At 43.3% G+C, this 19,546-nt stretch overlaps 1 protein-coding gene across 1 annotated transcript in view; it reads right to left on the bottom strand.

Moving 5' to 3' along the window:
- The window catches only part of FYB2 (FYN binding protein 2), a 106,436-nt gene that overhangs the window by 18,383 nt on the left and 68,507 nt on the right, over window positions 1-19,546 (bottom strand). The window contains exons 6-12 of the mRNA XM_037043170.1: window positions 18,045-18,079; window positions 15,623-15,654; window positions 13,426-13,528; window positions 10,660-10,819; window positions 2,117-2,231; window positions 1,986-2,026; window positions 442-505 (exon numbers count right to left, since the gene is read on the bottom strand). Coding sequence (XP_036899065.1) covers window positions 442-505; window positions 1,986-2,026; window positions 2,117-2,231; window positions 10,660-10,819; window positions 13,426-13,528; window positions 15,623-15,654; window positions 18,045-18,079 — 550 coding nt within the window. The remainder of the gene's footprint in view (window positions 1-441; window positions 506-1,985; window positions 2,027-2,116; window positions 2,232-10,659; window positions 10,820-13,425; window positions 13,529-15,622; window positions 15,655-18,044; window positions 18,080-19,546) is intronic.

Here is a 19,546-nt window from a genome sequence, read left to right as displayed (position 1 = left end):
GACCCTTGCTGTTTTCTTTTCCATAACATGCCCCTAATAACTAAACTTGACAAATAATACCCACTTGAATAAATATTATGCTTGACAACGATTGATTTCTTCCTGGAAAAGTACTGTAGAATTGAAGCAAGTTTTATTGACAATTACTTCTTTCTCACTTATCTTCTAATGCAATACCAGAGTCCTCTACTCCGGGAGACAGACATTTTCTCAGAGGTGAAAGCAATGTGACTTGAAGTTTATGCCATGTGACTGTACATAATTACAAGTATTCCATGTGCCACAGTATAGTATTACCGTAGTTTACCTGCACTCTCCAGGCAAGTCCTCCCTAAAGAAGGTGGGGGCAGGGAAGGGAAGGAGTCATTCTCACCGTGATTTTCCTGCATAGACTAATAGGAAATATCATTAGCCAGGAAGCCAAGAAAGAGAGAAACTCACTCTATCTTGATGGAGTTGCTCTTTGTTTTGTATACATCTTCATACATTTCTTTATTATTTCCTTCTGAAATTAAAAAAAATTCATCCATTAATTGACAATAGTTCTTATTCATATTTAATGAAAAATTATTGGATACCTACTAGGTGCTAGAGTACTTTGACCTTTCTTTTGTTTGTTAAATAGTTTTTATGGAAGCATTCATATTTTTATTTAAAAAGTACTTACACCTCTATAATAGTATGTGCAAATGAAAATTAATATTTGCTTCCACCCCTGAGTCACAGTGTGACTGATTAAGTCAATGAAAGTTGGTTTATTAGCAGATTGCCTCCTTCTACCCTCTCCTTTTGCATGTTTAGTATATAGCGATCAGAGTCCACTAAACATCGTTGGGTTTAATTCCACAGAAATAATGGAGAACAAATACATCTTGAATGATCGCTCCCTTCAGAGCAGAGGTTTGGCCTAGCCCAACACATGGGCTTAATAAACACAGAATAAACACAGATACGCTTTGAGTCCCCCAGACCACAGAGGGTTTTCATGTTCACAATCTGACTGATGCACCTTGAATGTAGAAGAGTCATTTCACTTTTCTGTGCCTCATTTTCCATTTAAAAATGAGGGTGCTGTGTTTAATGATCTCTAAGATAGTTTCTCTCTCTAAAATTCCAACATTTTTAAGAAGGACAAATGCAACCAAAGTAGCATTTGGTTGTCCCTCCTCCATTATTTTTTCACTCATTCATTCAACAAATATTTCAACAATGTATTGCCTGTACCTGGCATTATGCTGGGGGCTAAGGAAAATGGTAAGCATAAAGGAGGTAACGATCTCGGAGGGAAGACAGTCACTATGCAAAGAATCACGTAAATATAAAACTGTGATTCTGAGAAGTGCTGTGAAAAAGAGAGCCGTGTTACCTGAGACTATACATCAAGGAGAGTATTCCTTGGAATAGTGATTGAGCTGACATCAGAAGAAAGGTTAAGAGTCACTTAGGCAAAGGGGTACAGGGAAGAAGACAAAATGCCAGAAAGAGGGAGCAGCACAGGCAAACACCCTGCAGCAGGAGCTTGGTGGGTGCCAGGCAGGTTGGAGGCACTGAGAAGTCAGCACGATGGATCTCAAAGGTGAAGACTGAGCGCAGTGTCAGAGGGCAGGCGGCAGAGGCAGGCAGATGCCAACCTCCCAAGGACCGTGGGCCATGATGTAACGTGGGCCGTACAGGTATTGGGAAGCCCTGTAAGTGTTTTACGTAAAAGCATTTCTGTAATCAGACTTCCACTGTGAACAGAGCAGGAAGGAAGCAGTTTCACAGTGAAGCTGCTGTTTTGCCCCCAGAGCCCCATTACCAGCATCTTCACCTTCACCTGTCGAAAGGTATCTACTAACACAGGCCTCAGACTGCTTCCCTTGGCTTCCCGTCACCCCACCCCATTGGTAATATTAAAAATATGTACAAATAAAAGACAGTTTATCATTAATCAGCCACAGCTGCAGTTCCTACTGGCAGTTTCAGAAACATCTTCCTGTACTTACCACTATCGGAGACTAATGAGCTCGAGAACTCTGACCTTGCTCTGTGGGGAGAAAAGAAACAAAGACCATCAATCGGTCGCACTGCACCTTTGAAGTCTCATCCCACAGCTGAGGGGCTGGAATGAACTTACCCCTTTCTCCCAGGGCACTCAACATCATCATAGGTCTCTTCGGAGGTGGAAATGGGCTTAAAGGGCCTTTGGCCTGGTGTTCCTACCGTCCCCTCCAAGGCCTCCACGTACCCATCTGCAAGGAAAGCAGAGACAGCCTCTGAAGAGAAAGCACCATCATGAACACATTCACACACACCCTCGTGACAGAGGCAAGGATAGGAAAAGGCAGGGTACATGGGCTAAAGCTGGTTTATAACCTTGGTCTCCATGATCCTTTGGCAAACCACTTCCCCTAGCAGAGGCTCAGTAATGACTCTCAGAAGCTGGGATAACGATGCATAACACCTGCTCTTACACGACTGTGGTGAGAATTCACGCCTATTCATGAAAAGGGCTAGTTACTCAGTGAGCCAGCAACTCCTCCCTCTTGTTGGATGGCTCTTCCTCTAACCCTGACCTCAAACACTGGAGTCCTCTAGGGCACAGCCCTGGGGCTTCTCTCTCTACCTAGATGACCTTACCCAGTTCTGTACATTTTTTTCTTAAAGAAAAATGTATCGGGCAAGGCGATTGAATATGTGTCAACATTTAATATTCATTAACGCTGGAATCAGCCAGGAGATTGTTCACCAGGCGGAAAATGGCGGGGGGAGGGGGGTTGCCTGCACAAGTAACTAGGCTGTGAAAGGCAGGGACTGGTTTATGTCACAGAGCTGTAATTTTGTTGTAACCATAAAATTGTCACCTTTTTATCTGTTGGCATAATTAATGGTTAGATTGTGGGTGGTTCAGAACCATTTTGAGACATGAACTATTAATCAGAAATAAGTAGTAATATATCTGCAAAGTAAACAATAAGCAAGTTGAGTTATGTCTATTAATTAAATGAACCAAGGAACAAAGTTCTTCCCTCCAGTATGAAGTCAATCAGCATCTAGCCCCAAGCTGTGTCAGTGAAGGTCAGCTCCAAGAGGCAGGAGGCCCTGCTTTTTCTTAAAGAGACATCAGTAAACTTTTCCCACACAAAACAAAGATGCTGAACACAAAGTTGCTTAATTCTTAGTTTGGAACAATTTTTGTTCTTTCTTAATCCTTCCTTTTGGCAAATACAGACATAAAAGTTTATGATTTCATTTTACAAACGCAGACAAGTCCCCAGCTGACAGCTCTCACTTGGACATCTCCGATGAAGTCTAGATACTCCATCAGCCTTCACGCCATTTCCATTGGCTTGTCTAAACATTTGTGTTCCAAAGCAAACTCACGATTTCTCTCTGCAAATTTGCTCTGCCTGAAATCTGCTTAACTCAGTAAGAAGTGGCAACTCTGTCCTTTTGGTTGCATCCTCTCTCACATCCTGCCTCCAATCCACAGGTCCACTCTCACGTTACATCCCCAATCCAAACACACCTCACCAACCCTACTGTGGCCCCCTCCTCCATGCTACTGTGGTCTGTCAGCTAAATTATTGCAGCCAACTCCTAACGCATCCCCTCATGTACCCCACATTCTATTTTCAAGACAGCAGCCAGGATGATTTTTTAAAATGCAAGCAAGATCATTCCATTCTTATGCTCAGAACCTTTCGTTGGTTTTTCAAATCTCATTTAGAGTAAATACCAAAGTTCTCTCGATGGTCTAAAAATACTCCTGCACCATCTGCCCCTCACTCTCCCTGACCTCATCTCCAACTGTACTGTCCCTTCAGTCACTCGGCTCTCCTCACACTGGCTGCCTGGCTCTTCCTCCAACACAGCTGGTAGGCTCCTGCCTCAGGATATTCCACTTCTTTCCCCCCTCTTTTCCGAACATTCTTACCCTAGATGCACCTACGGCCCACTCCCACGTATGGCTGTACTTCCTTATATATAGGGTCTTTGAGGCCATCCGTGAGCACTTTAAAACCGCAACTTCTGCTGCCTCCACCAGCCTCCCTAATTCTCCTTCCTTTATTTTCTCCACAGCACAGTACTACCATTCCACACAGTGGCGATGTTGTCGTTTATGTGTTTATCATCTGTCCCCTGTTCAGAATGTAACCTCCATGAAGACAGGAATTTTTGTCTGTCTTGTGTGCAGCGATACCCGCAGCACCTAGAACAGGACTGGCACATAAAAGGTACTCAAATACTTTTAATTTGGAATGATTTCAATGCATAGGTCTTCTAACAAGAGAGTTTTGTGTATTACATTTAGAGTGTCTACCGGTATTTTAAAATTTATACTTACTATCTTATTATGTGATTGCATGCCTTTTATTTGCTCTATTTTTCCTCTCGTCTTCCTCTTTCTTGATTCACTGAAATTTCTCTTCATTCGGTCTTGTTTTTTTTTTTTTTTTTTGGTTTGGAAGTTATGTGTGCTGTGCCTGTATTTTAACAGTTACCCTACTGTGTTCCTAAATTTAACTAAAGTGTAATATACAGGAAAGGGCACAATCACAACCTCAACAAATTTTCTCAAATTGAATATATTTATGTACTACTAAGCACAGAGATAAAAAAAACTTAACAGGACTAATGTCCCAGAGCGCCCTCTTGTGCTCCCTTCTAGTTTCTATTACCTCCCACAAGAGAACCACTCTCTTAGTTTCTTTCTTTTTCTTTTTTTAAAAATTATTTATTTATTTTTAGAGGGGGGGAGGGAAGGATAAAGAGAGGGAGAGAAACATCAATGTGTGGTCACTTCTCGAGTACCCCCCTACTAGGCACCTGGCCCACAATCCAGGCAAGTGTCCTGATTGGGAGTCAAACGGGCGACTCTCTGGTTTGCAGGAGTGCTCAATCCACTGAGCCACACCAGCCGGGGCCACTGTCTCAGTTTCTAATACCAGAGGTGAATTCTGCATATTTAACTTTATATTAATGAAATCATTTAGAATGTCATCTTTGGTGTTGCCTTTCATTTCAATATTATGTTTGCGAGACCCATCTGTACGGTTGGGTATAGTTGTAATTTCTTCATCCTTATAACTGTTGTGTGAATATCCTATAATTTGTTTCCCCATTCTACTTTTGATGGATATTTGGACAGTTTCCAGCTTAAGGCTATTATGAAAAAAGAATTCTGCCATAAACAAGTTGTATATGTCTTGGACTGAACTTGGGTATGAACTTGCATTTCTGTTGGGTATGAGAATAGGCGTGGAATTCCTAGGTCACAGAATATGCACATGTTGGGATTTAATAGACGCCACTAAACAGTTTCCCAGCATGATTATCCCAGTTTACAATCCCAACAGTGTATAAATAAGAGTTCAAGTTGTTCCATAACTTCACTAAAACTTGATACATTTAGTATTTTTTTTTTTTACTTTACCCATTTTGGTGGATATGTGGTGTAATTTCCCTGAGACTTATACAGCTTTATATAATGTATTTATTTGCCTTTTGGATCTCCCCTTGGGTGAAGTATTCATTCAAATACTTTCCCAATTTCTCTAAATTTCTATTTTTCTGAATAATTTCTACTTTATATATTCTAAATACAGGATGTTTATAGAAATATAAAATATTTCCATTTCATATTTTCTAGACAGGACTAATGTCCCAGACCACCCTCTTGTTTATAGCACTCACATATATATTCCATATACAGGGCCTTTGATTCAGCTCCCTGTCTTAAATCAAATACCTTCCACTCTGTAACATGGCTTTCATTCTTTGATTGGTATCTTTTGATGAATATATCCTAGCAATTCTAATTCTCTTCATGCTAAAGTGAATTAATGTTGTTACTCTGTCGAAAACCTTAGAAGTCTTCAACTTTGATCACCACCCCAAGGTATGTACTATTAATGTTAATATTTTAGTTCTCTTTTTCCAAATTTGACATCAATGTTTTATTTGGTTAATACCTTTGGTCAGCTTACTTTCTTGCATCCAGAATTCTCCATGTGGGATTATTTTCCTCCTGCCTTGGTACCTGCTTTAGAAGTTCCTTTAGAAAGTTTTGGTCATTAAAATAGCTCAGTTTTTGTTTGTCTGAAAATGTTTTATTTTTTCTCCTTCATTCTTCACAGGCATTTTCACTAGCTATATAATTCTGGGTAGCCATTTAAGATCTTTCAGCGAGACTTAATTGTTATGTTTGCTCTTCCCCTTCCTCTTCTTTCTTTAACTAACTAGTTTTGAGTGCCTTGTAGGCCTTAATTTAACCATGTTTTTATTCTCAAAATCTTGGAGCTCGACCAAGCAGGGGGAGAGGCAAATCTTCGTGAAGCCTCTCCCAGTGTCCCTGAACATGATGGCTAAGAGCAAGGACTCTGCGGGCCCCCTGTCTGGGCCAGAGGGCAGGCTCACAGCTTCACAGGGATGGATGGGACCTTCGGAAAGGTGAGCTCAGGCTTTCAGGCCTCAGGGTTCTCATCTGCAACAAGGGGTGGTGATGGCCTGCACTCTCTCAGGGTTGTCCAGTGGACTAAGTAAGTTATTACAAGGTAAATACTGCAGAACCATGCTGGCCACATAAGAAAGCTTTAAAAAAATAGAAATCTTTCAGCAGTGTTGTATTCTGCTTAGATGTTCCGGGTTTTGAGAATGCAACAGACTCCTACTTGTTTCTTTATAGGCAACTGGTCTTTTCCCTTTGTCTGCTTCTAAGGTTTTTTCAGATAGTCTCTTAGTCTTTAGTGTTCTTCAATTTCTCTAAGATATGACTAGTTGTAGATTTCTTTTGCTTTTTCTACTTGAGAACTTTAGTGTTCATGGATCTGCATATTGATTATCTTTCAACAATTCTGAAAATTATCAGATACTATCTCTTTTATCTTTTATTTTCTCTTCCTCATGCCTTCTAGTGTTTTTTCATAGAGCCCTGATTTGATGATAGACAAGAACAGCAGGGTGGTGATTGCTGGGGGCAGGGAGGTATAAGGGGACTAAATGGTAATGGAAAAATATAATAAAGATAATATATATTTTTAAAAGACTCTCATTTGCCCTGGCTTGTTTGGCTTAGTTGGTTAGAGCATCATCCCATACACTGAAGATCATGGGTTTGACTGCCAGTCAGGACACATGCCTGGGTTGCAGGTTCAGTCCCCACTTGGGATGCATGCAAGAAACAACCAATTGATGCTTCTCTCCCCACCTTCCCCTCTCTCTAAAATCAATGCACATGTCCTCAGGTGAAGATAAAAAAGAAAAAACTCTCATTCTGTCCTCCATGACTCTTGTCCTCTCTTTCATTCTTTGTCAATCATTTCCCCTGTAGAATGAATTTTTGGTAATTTCCCTATAATTATCTACTAGTTCACTGATTTTCTCTTCAGCTGTGTTTAATCTGATGTGTTATTCATTCACTGCATTTCTATATTAGTTTATCAATCATTTTAAATCTATTTTCCAATCTGTTTATTCTCTTTATTTAAAAAATATTAAATATAGTTATGTTTTTTATCTTATAACCATAATATTTGTAATATTTTGCAGGTTGGTTTCTGTTATCCAGTGTTCTGCTAGTTTTTACTCATTGTGATTTGTTTCCTTGTGTGTTTAGTTTAGTTTAGTTTTGGTTTTGTCTATGAACTGTTAAATTAAAAAAAAATCACTTTGTGGGAATTATTTAAAATGCGGGGTAAAGGTAGAATTTCATCAAAGAGGATTTAGGTTCATTTTTACCAATTGTCTGGAAGACCTACCAAGCCAGTACCACTTTAGATTCAACTGAGTTTCGTTGGGGCTACACAGAGACCGTAACTTTGAGCTAGAGATACACATGAGGATTAGCTTTTGATAACTAATTTAACATAAACATAAAAATGGGCAAATTTTGCTTCTTCTCCATGGGGTTTATGTTGCTCATTCTTTTTTTCCAATCCAAGAAGCAATATTTTTGTTTTGTTCATTTTTTATTTTTTTCAAGAGAGGTCTACTTGAATAGGATTATTTAAATAAAAACACTCACTTGCATTTTTTCTCAAACTTTTCTGTGTCATACTCACTCTCTTCAACTAAGCATTTTGTGCTACCCATCATAAGTACTATTGAAACTTATTAATGGGTCCAGCAGCTCCCTCTGTACTACAGTGATATGTGCGGGCTGCTGAGAGTAATCTTCTTCAGACTGCTCTCATCATAGCATAATCCCCATATCTACAGTGATCCTCCATGGACATTATGTAATTGTATGAAAATGTCTTTCAGCCCCAAATTCAGGGCTCTCCTTTAACTATTTTATTCACTGCAATTTAATTTCCTCTCTTCCCCTTCTCCCCCTATAATCTAAATAATTCTGTCCATTTCTCATCGTAAGTCATGAATTTAAAATTAATGCTACCTCTGTGCTTTCTCTTTCATCTAATCAGAAATGTCTCCCCTGCCCCAAATCTTTTTTTGATTAATTTTTTTTTACTGTGATAAGAACGCATGAGAGCTACCGTCTTAGATTTATAAGCACACAGCACGGTAATGTTAAAGATAGGCCCAGTCTTGTTTATCACTGAAGCGTGGCTGTAACCGGTTGGGGTGCCCACCGTGTGCAGGAGCCCTCCATTATAAACTCCCTCTGGGCAGGCCCTGGGATGGAGCCCCTGCCGAGCAGTCAAATGGGAGCTCAGGGGATTCAGAGCTCAGTAAAAACCCTCGGGGCAAAACTCATGTTGGCGTTCACTTCTTCCCAGGCTTCCTGGTTACTGCAGGTATGTAAATATTTTCTTTTTATATCAGTTCTATAAATTTAAAAAACTTTTATTCTTTACTTGTTTCTGTCGGGACAGCCAGATTGTCTAATCTACTATCTTGTCAGAAACTGAAGTCTGATTTATTCTTTCATTCCTTTACTTACCAAAATTTTGTTAGGCAGCTCGAGTATGCCAGACACTGTGCCGGGTTATGGAGATACAGAGAAGAATGCCAAATGGTCTCCGAGCTCAAGATGCTCACAGTATGCCATGGGAGACAAGCATGTGCATGATGAATTATAATGCAAGGCATGCTGTAATTTGTCATAAATAAAAACGAATGAAGAGCACTCACAGTTATTTAGCATATGAACCAGACACTTTATATGCAGTGACAAACAGCACTGGGAAATACATGGTAGTATCCTCATTTACACAAGGCCATTTTTCCAAGGCTACAGGATTAGTATGAAGTGCTCCTGGGTCCCAGAACTGGTCCACTCAAAAGCCTCACACAGCAGCGTGGTCATCCAGTTATTCAGTGTCATGGAAACAGGGGTGGGAGGACTTGTGGTCCCTGGAATGTGGGAACGAGGAGGATGGAAGGAGGTGAGCGAGGCCTCAAAGAAGTGACTTTTGAAATAGACCTGAAAGGACTAATAGGACATCAGCAGGTAGAGAATGAGCATAAAGGCATTTCAGACAGAGGAAAGAGATCAGGCAAAATTATAGGAGCTCGGAAGCACATGCCATAGTCAGTAAGCTGAGAACAGAGCAGAGAGCAGGGAAGAGGGTGGGTGTCAGGGAGGAGGCCAGCTGGCCTGGAGGTGCCTGGAGTCCATCTTATGATTGCTATACACTTCTCCTTCTATAACTGGGTTATGGCACTTTATGAGATGTCAGCGGTTGGCTGTGGCTTACTGAGCTGGAGTGGACATCTGTTTTCTTTGTCTGTCTGTTCGTCTGTTATCCCCTGTCTACTCCCCGGCCCCCCTCCCCGCCCGCCACCGCTTTTCTGATAACAGCCCTCTTACTTTCCTTGGGAAATCTTTTAATCTGGGATTATGTACTTTTTCCAGAACTGACTCTACTCCCAACTGTAGGAGTGAGTTTATGACCCAGGCTGGGTCAGCCAGAGCATCCTATCCCCGACTTGTAATGACTGGTTCAGGGATGGCACGTGATCCAAGCACAGCCAGTGAGACTCGGATCTGGGCCTTTTCTGGTAACTGTTGAGAGTACAACAGTTTGTTGTTTTCCTCTGGGATTCCTGAGAGGATAGCGTCTAAGTCTGTCATTGTTCAGTGCCATCTTGCCTCCACAAGGGTGAAACATGTCTAAAAATGGAGCTGACCCGGAGCGGAGCAAAGCCAGGAGCACAAAAGTAGTATCGAGTCCTTATAATATTGTTTGTGTCCCTGGACCCACCCAGATTTTCTGCTAGCTGAGGCTCCTTTTATTTCTTTTCTTTTCCTCAAGACAGTATGATTTGACCATTACTCGTGATTACTTGCAATCAAGTGAAGGTAAAATGCAACCTAAATAAAGTCAAATTACAATATTGTACTGCTGTATCATCAGGGTATCAATTACTTGGGCCTCCACAAAACACCCAACAGGAGCTGGTCGGTTAAAAAGGGACTGGATATTTGCTGAGTACCTGTTGTGTGACATACCTTCCAATTTAGTGTTTTATAAATAAAGAAATCGAGCTACAGGAATATGAAGTTACCACATGGCTGCTAAGTTTTAGAATCCAGATCAAACTCAGGTCTTCTGCTTCTAAATCCGGCGCTCTCTCCACTACTGCTCAGCTCAAGGGCGAGTTACTTGGTACATGACAGATGTTCAATAAATACTTAGAAAAAATTAAAATTTGGTAATGCACAGGTTTAAAATAATTTAGTGATGCAGAGAAGTAGGAAGGGATGGAACTTACATTGGCCTTGGTCGTGCCTGGCCAGCGTCAGGTCCTTGGGGCGGGCCTTTGTCCGGATGGTGTCAATCACAGCATCCTGCTTTCTGGCCAGCATGCTCTCCATAAGTCTGTGAACCTTCATCATTGGGACTTTCCCCGGTGTCTCTTCATAGGCACCCACCTAAATACATGCAAGGGGGAGAGGGCGACAGGGCTTTGACTTAGCTGTTTAGTTCTTTGCTTACTCATGCTGTTATCTATTCATTCCTCACTGACAGCAATTATTTGTGATTTTCTTTAACACTCTCTTACTAGGCCCTCAGCTTCCCGAGGACTCATACTGCATCTTTTGCTCACCTCTGAATGGCCAGTGCAAGCTGGGCACAGAGCAGCTACAGCGGGCAATCAGGATACAATGGAGCACTGACTACAGGGCAGGCTCTTTAGCTGTTTAATCACTCAGTCTTTATTGGTCCTCTTGATAGTTTGGAAAGGTTAAATGGCTGGCTTCAAAGGTCGAGGCAGGACTCAACCTTTGACCCCTGTGCTCTTGACCCCTAAGGGATGCTTTGTTCTTTTTGCCTGACATTTCCTCTTTCCAGCCACCATGCTCCTGTTCCTCCTCAATTCTTCCCATCATTTGTTAAACACTTAATGAAGGTGAGACAACATGCTAACCTCCGGAGACAGAGAGATGCAGTGAGCATGGTAGTTTGTGCCCCTGGAGACGATACGTGCAAATAACTGAGGTATAATGGGGCGAGACTTTTACAGCAGTTTATTGTTCACTGGATGGAAACACAGGGGAGGAGGTCAGATCTCTTGGCTCAGAAACACAATTGGGGAAGACTCCAAAGGCAGGTTTTATTAAACTGTGTTTGAAAATGGAAGTAAGACACTGGTTGCGGGGTAAAGGAACACCTGGCGGATTAAGCAGCATGCGTGGAGACCCGGGTATCGGAAGAAGTGTAGTGTCCTCGTGAGGGCGGTATGGAGGCCGCAGACCAGGGAGGGTCTGAAGGGCCAGTGGGAAGGGCAGGGGAGGACAGACAGGAGACGAGACCAGGGCTGAGTCGTGAAGGGCCTTACATGCAAGACGCCGAGTATGGGCTTCACCTCATTCCTGCAGGCAGCCAGGAGGGAGAAAGATCCTGTGTGGATTTTTATTTCAGAAAGATCTGGATAGATCAACAGGAAGAGACACTGGAGACAGAGGAGAATGGGAGAATTCTGGCCACTAGACTGTTTTTGACTTATCAGATGGCACAGGAGAGGGGAATAGAGTCCTTCTGACTACAAGTGGACATGATGATACATCTGAAAGCACTTGGAGAAAGCTAAAGTAATCAATAGATATAAGGCATGGAGTTTCCTGCATTCTTAGTGGGATCTGAGCAAACTAAGAGGAGAATAAGAGGAGGGGAATTCTTTTTAGTCACACAGCCAGGAAGGAGTCTTTTAAATGGGAAAGGTGACAAGGAAGAAATGAAGTCAACGTTTCACACAGGTATGGCGGCCGCCTTCCTTCAGTTGTGTATCCACCAACTTATAGCTTGTATTTGACCTCAAAGAGCACTGCCCAGCTAGACCACTCATCGCATCGGTGTAACGCATTCCCAGTAACTTCTCACAATATCCAAAACTCAAATCCACTCTATGAAAGTAGGAATATGTCCCTTCGGTGGTAGCCCAACCCCATACCTGGCTCTCGTCACGCGGCCCACACTGAGAAAGAATGCAGCCTGCTCTTGCTCTTGCATGATTGATATTCCTAAATCAGGCTCCTCTCCTGCCTTTCTGATGAACCTCTTTCTGATCTCTGGCCTCATCACCCATTTATGGCCCTGCCCCTCTGCCCTCTGGCCTTGACACAAGATGCTGCTTTCCTGGCTCTGGTCCCTGTCTTTCATAGTTAATGACTATGGACTCCTCTGAATTTTGCTGCTCTGTGATACTCTGTAAACACCTAACCTGGTCCAGCCTGGCCTCTGGGCCAACACACCAGCGCGGGCTCCCACCACCACCACGCTGCCTGATTTCTTGTCTCTGCCAATGAAACCGGAACAATTGGATGTTATAAGGTATCTATATAGGCAGCTATTATATGAGTATCTAGAATGTTTTAAGCATTCTAGATACTCATATAATAGTCCTGGTGGAATCTATTGGTTAAGCCTCCAATCACACCACTTTGGAGGGAATAGTGTCAATTGGATATTAATGCACACAAATATACAGTATTTACTATTAATAAATATTAATCAGCCAACTAGCTAATTAATTGACAATAATAATACATTTCATTTTTATGGTAGCTTATGGCCTAAAAAGCATTTTTGTGCCTGTTATTTCATTTTATGATGATGATTGAGGATAGTCGTGGGGATGGTAGTTGGGTAAGATTATTTATTCTGATTTTACAGACGAGATGACCGAGTTTAGGGGCTGTCCTTTTCTAAGCAGGGTTTACTAGCACAGAACCCTCCCTCTAGGGTTGTGCAAGTGCAGGGTTGGCCCCAGGGTGTCTCTTTGTATTTTGTCCACTGGGTGCCTCGCTGACCTCACACTAGTCCCAGCCCTGCTGCTAAGGCCTGGACAGTGCAAGGCTAGAGCTCAGTGTGTATTGTCATATTCACATCCTTGATAAAATGCCTTCAAAACCCACCGTACCTCCTGACTTTGTCTCTCTGGAGAACTACATGTCTCACCCTCTAAAGTCACCCCATGACCACTCCTGTCACTCAGCTGAGTGGAACCGTTTGGTCTGGAGCCCTAGAATGCGGTTACCTCAAAAAGACGCCCTGAATGTAGGTCCCTTTCTCTTTTTTGAGGTTTCAATTCATCTGGCTCTTTTTCCTTAATTTTTTTATTATCATCTTCACGTTCAGGGCTGAAATGAGAAGAAATACCAGGAAAAATTAAGTTTAGAATATGTAAATAATAGCTCGATCCTAAGTGAAATGAATGGAAAAAGTTCACCCGAGTTTTGTCTCTTCCACTGCACTTGCTATTTCCCCTAACGCCCTTAGCTGCCTCGTTGAGGCACATGTGCTCTGTGATGCATCTTCCCATCCCCAGACCCTGTCCCGTAGTTTCTACACAGCTGGGTCTCCATAACTAACTCTCAAGTGAAATTTAACATTGTGACTTACAGGAATAATATTGTGGGAGAGGGGGCACATTATCTCTGCTTGGAAATTCTTTTGTAATTCTCCCTGACCTACGGGACACAGTCTAAATTCGTGCTGTCCAATACTGTGGCCACCGTCCACACATGGCTACTGAGCACGTGAAACGTGTCTGGTCCCAACTGAGCTATGAAGGTAAAATGAGAATACATCGGGATTTTGAAGACCTGCTATGCAAAAAAAGAATATAAATACCTCAGTAACAATTTTAATAAAGATTACATGTTGAAATAATGTGCTGGTTAGACTGAATAAATATTAACAAAACACATTATGAAAATTAATTTCAACTGTTTTTTATCTTTTAAAATATGGCTAGCAGAATAAATTTAAATGACACATGGCTTGTGTAGATTTTGGTTGGAAAGGGCTGGTCTAAAGGAGACGTTAGGGAGCGCCGGCCCCTCCTGCCTTCAGCCCCACACACTCCCCCAGCTTCCTTCCTGCGGCACATTATGCTCTGCATTCTCAAGCCATTCGTGGGGTCCTGCACCAGCCTCACTGGTTAACACTTATTGCCTCATACTTTTCCAGTGCCTGGAACCTGCACGCCACCATGTTCACCTGACCAACTCCTACCTGTCTTTCAAGATTCAGCTCAGCTCCCACTCGTGGAGGAAGAGTGCCGGGAGCCCCTCCTCTGTCTTTACAACTTCCACAGCAATGACTGTATTATATTGTAATTTCCCACTTACGTGGCCACGATGCCCTCCAAATGACCCCCCCACACACACCAAGCACTCCGGCCTGCACTCCTCCCATCTTGAACCAAGGCTGGAAAATATATTCCATTCCTTTTTTTACTTCAGAAGCTCACAGTGTCTGAACAAAGTATGAGCTCAGTACATGCTGAACTGAGTAATTACTTGTTTGACCTGTGCCCATCACATGTCCACACTGTGCGAGGTGCTAACGGGTTAATCATGGGACCCAGGCAGGAGCTCCAGGAGAGGGACAAAGGGAGCTGAAGCAGCTACCCATAATCCAGCCCCTGCGTTTCTGATCTCAGCCAGGAAATTTTGATACTTGCTCCTCCAGAGCTCACCGCTTGTGTGTTTATTTTAATGCATTAAAAATAACTCCAGAAGCAAAGTGACTCTGAAGAGGCAGGTGTGACCCCTGCTACGTGCCAATACCCTGCTCTGGGCCAGGAGGCATGAGAGGTGCCAGGAATACCAAGAACAAGGAAACACGGGCCCTGCCTACTGGAGCTCACAGACAAGAGAGTGGGGAGAGGAGTGAGAATGAACTGGCGTGTTAACACACAAATGCACTGTGACATTAGTGCAAACACATGCGCACCTCACAGTGGTACCACAGAGAAGGAACTGGTTACCACTCCCTAAAGGAGGGGAAATCAAGGAGAGCTTCTTATAGACGGAGGCATTTGATGGTCAGTAGGAGTTTGCCAGGTCACTAAGCTGGGTTGAGTTTATTAAATGAGCAAAGGCAAAGAGACTTGAAACAGCATGGTGCATTTTGGAAATTTTAAGTTCTTGGGGATTCCCAGGATGGTCACATGCCTGTCAGATTGTGTGACACATCCTCTAACCCAGGAGTCCCTGAGGGTGGTGGCTAGACCTCCGTCACTGCTACAGTCCCAGTGGCTCACACACGCTGGGGACTCAGGGTGTGCAGTGGGGACGCCTTCTCTGTACCAGGCACCCTGCACGGCACGGGGTGCTGACCCAGGTCGGGCGCTGGAATCAGAGTGGGCGCGTCCAGGAACACCAGGGCAGTCATCAGAGAGGCAGGGGCCGGGTTAATTCTTTTCCTTTGTGGAGATAAAAACTCACCTAAGTTCTTGGCGGAGAAAACTCTTCCAAGGCTGAAAGTAAAAAGGAAAACGGTCATTTTCATAAGTCTACCCTAATCAATCGGGTCTCTGGTGACAGATCATTAGAGACTAGACGAACAGGAGGGGTGGGTGTGATCTCAGTACAAGCAAATGTAGATACTGACAGCAGAAAAAACCACCGACTGTTGCCGGGGGGCTGCTGGTCGATCCGAAAAGAAAACAAGCATTTCTGAGGTGATGGTGTATGCCAGAGGGAATGAATGATTTCACTTAGAAAGACAAACTGTCTTCTGCCCACCTTTCTAGGAATGCATCTGTAGAATAGAGAACTGTTAAAATCCTATGAGGTAGTATGAATTTGTGATAGTTGAGCAATTCAGGGGTGGACAAGTGTAGGTTTATCGCTGTTCATATGGGAAAAGATAGGCAGGTTATGATTATTGCAATGGCCTTATTAACTCAAAAGAATGTCACAGGGCACCTGGGAACCTACGTTTGCCCACCCCTGTATTTCAGCGGCCAAACTGGCGAGTGTGCAGGTCATGCAGGGGATCCTCCCTCTCTGATCCTGCACTCCCTGATCAAAAATCCGCTCTCGTGGTTTAGGTTTGGCTCCATTAAGATTACGTCGCAGTGATGACAACATGGCCCTTCAGGTATTTAGTCATCACAGAGCTGATGCCATTCAGTATTAGGGAAGAACCCTGAAGGACACAGAGAACACCTCAGCACCCATAATGCTGCCACTCAGGTCCCACAGGTCTGCTGCTCTGCTGGTCGAGGAGCCCCACAGGCCTCTCCACTCAGGAGCCACTGGGTTTTATTTTCTGTGTAATCAGAGCAGCCCGGACGGCAGCACTGGTGGACCAAGTCAGACAGCCCCCGTCTGGGTCTCTGCTGCACTACGAACAGTTACTGAACCCCCTGGGCCTCGAGGTGTCATCTGTAATGTGGAAGCAGTGCTACCATGTGTGCCCACATGCCTGGCACACAGCAGGGACCAGGTACACACGTGCCTGACCACATGAGAGACTCGGTGTTAGACTCAAAGATACGGAGAGTGGAAAGGAGTGACGATTGTCAGGAAACAATTACAGCAAACAGTCTGGAGGTGGTTTGCAGGGAAGGCGACCAGCGCTGAGCACCTCCAGGGCCCAATAGTGTCTCACAAAGAAGAGCAGGGACTGTGGCCATTCAGCCCCTGGTGTTTCAGTCACTAAGAAAGGGCGGCAATGGTTTCCAGCCACGGAGAGTCCACATACGGAGATGAACATAATACACAACTGAAGGCTAAACAGGTAATTAAAATTTAAAAATACGTACAAGCTTTTAAAATTTTGCATGGGATAAAATTTGGTCCTCTGGAGAGTTCACTTTACAGAAAAGTTTATGACTTGCTGATCTTGCCAGGTAGGTGAACATTTTAATAGAACGCTTCTGTGTTCAATAACAGGAATAATGACCATTTATAGTTTTCTGGCTACCATGAGCAATCCTTTCCAGTAAGCATATGAAAACTGGAGCAGGAAGTGAAAAGATCTAAACTAAAGGTACTCAGTGAGAAAAGAGCAGAACCTTAACTGACCCAGTCTCAGCATTAGGTAGGTGCCTCCTGTGTGCCAGGTGCAGTTCTAGGGGCCTACCTCCTCTGTCTTAGTTTTCTCAGCAACTCAGTGAAACTAGTGTTGGTCTCCTTCTGTGCTGAGCATCTACTGCTACCGATACAATTAACCACAAGGCACGTGCTTCCTGCCCTGAAGGAGAAGACACCGTTTTACAGAAGATACAGTGGAAGCTCGGCTGGAGCTCCATGCAAAATGCATGGAGCAGACGCCAGGCACTTCCTATGAAACTGTTTACCTGAATTTACCTTACATTTCTTCTCACAATGACCCCAGATGTGAATATTTCTGTTATCTCTAGTTTATTGGTAAGGAAATGGAGGTGCAAGATGACAGAAGCCAGCAGCTGGGATTGAGGCCAGTGATTCTGGTTGGGCCCTCATCAATTTGCGGCATTGCCTCCAAGGGGTCACCCAGCACCCTGCCCACCAGGAGCCCAGAAAATGGGCCTTCAAGGGTATGGTCACTCTGTGAAAGCACGGGGCATACAAATTTTCCTTGGGCCAGAAGAACCCTGCTCTCTGCAGAGACAGCGAGGGCCCGCTGGCGCTGGCTGCCGCAGACAAGGGGTGGGGAGAGCACGAGGATCACCTCTTCCCACCATTGCATCTCACACCTGCTGACCCTGACACTGCAGGGCTCGGGCTTCAGAGTCTCGTCAGCCAGAGTCTGGAAAAACCTCAGAAATCAGAGGGAAACTGAAAACAATGACCTTTTCTCCCTCATAAGACACTACGTTAGAATCAACTCTGCACCCTTGTTTTAGTTAGAAATTTGTTAAGGAGAGAGGAACAATACCTTTTGGAGTTCTTCAATTCCAACTTCGTAAGTTGCTAAAATAAACACGAAAAACAATCATTTCAAGGCGGTATCTTATAATACCAGTTTCTCACCAGTACCCAGTATCAAATCAACCGTGAAGGACGGCAGAGTTTAGTTTTCTTAACCTTCAAGGCAACGGTGTGTGTGGGGCTTTGTCTCGGTGGTTTGGGAGGTTCTCAGGTCACTGATCACAGATTTAATTTCCGTGGGGATTTCCCTGATGGAACGTACTGTCAGTGAAAACTTTCGAAACAATTTTGAGTTTCCTGTTTTGGTAAATACATTCCTTCTCCGTGATTAAGAGAAAGAACTGAAATTTACTGGGGGCACCTCAGAAAGCAAACTCGGAGGGGAAAGGAAAGGAAAGCGAGCCAGAAAGAGTCCGAATCCTGCCTCAACTAAACGAACCCCACTGCAGGCCCCAAAGTGTTTTCTTCCACAAGTGTTTGGTTTCTCAGTACAGCTTGGCGAGAGGAGAGCGACCACCAACTTGGGCTGGAATGCCTGTTGATTATTTCAACAGTTCTGTGGATCTTATTAAGTGATGTGAAGCCAATCTAACAAACACAAGCCATGGCAAGAATTTGGGTTCAAATCCCAGTCCTGACACTTCCTGTGGGATTGTAGACAGATTACTTCCTTTCTTTCAACCTCAGCTGGCTCATCTGTGAAATGGGGTCAGTTGGTAGGTGCCTTAACAGAGATGATAAGGAGATTAAAGCAGGTGATGTAAGAAATGGAACATACCTAGCAGATCACCATTGTATAGAGAGTGATGTGTTTTTGATAAAATTGCTAATTTAATATTTCCTTGGTTAAAAATTATCAATAAAAGTTTTCTCCTACTGTTCATAGGATGTGTGCATAATAAGTAGGACTCCCTGCCTGCATTTCTCTTTCCTCTCCTTTTGCTGGAGTCCTGAAGCTTTCGCTTAGAAAACTGACCAACATGTTGCATTCCTAAGCCGTTATTATTCTAAACATACCATCAATTACTAAAGGACACCCTGGGTTTTCTTCAGGGACTACCTGTATGTGGCTGTTGACAAACAGACCTAAAATTCTGTGTGGATGATTAATAATATGTATGTCAACTTGGGTAATTGTACATTATTACTTTCATATGTTTTGAATTAAAGTGTTCTGATATTACTTGTTCTAAAAACTGTTTATGCCCTGGCTGGTCTACTTAGTGGGTTGAGCACTGGCCTGTGGACTAAGGGGTTGCCAGTTCGATTCCTGGTCAGGGCACAGGCCTGGGTTATGGGCCAGGTCCCGGTCAGGACGTGTGCGAGAGGCAGCCAATCAATGTCCGTCTTGCACATCGATGTTTCTCTCCCTCTTTTCCTCACTCCCTTCCCTCTTGCTAATGAAATAAACACATAAAATATTTTTTAAAAACGTTGTTTAGCTATTAATACATTTAAAAATACTGCTTATGATGCAGATAACCTCAAAGTACAGATATTTTTCCAATT

This window comes from Sturnira hondurensis, unplaced genomic scaffold (genome assembly GCF_014824575.4).
Source record: "Sturnira hondurensis isolate 20B ecotype Veracruz unplaced genomic scaffold, ASM1482457v3 Scaffold0004068, whole genome shotgun sequence".
In the NCBI taxonomy this organism is placed as follows: Eukaryota; Metazoa; Chordata; class Mammalia; order Chiroptera; family Phyllostomidae; genus Sturnira; species Sturnira hondurensis.
The sequence above is the reverse complement of the archived record's forward strand: the minus strand, read 5'-3'. Positions and strand labels throughout refer to the sequence as shown.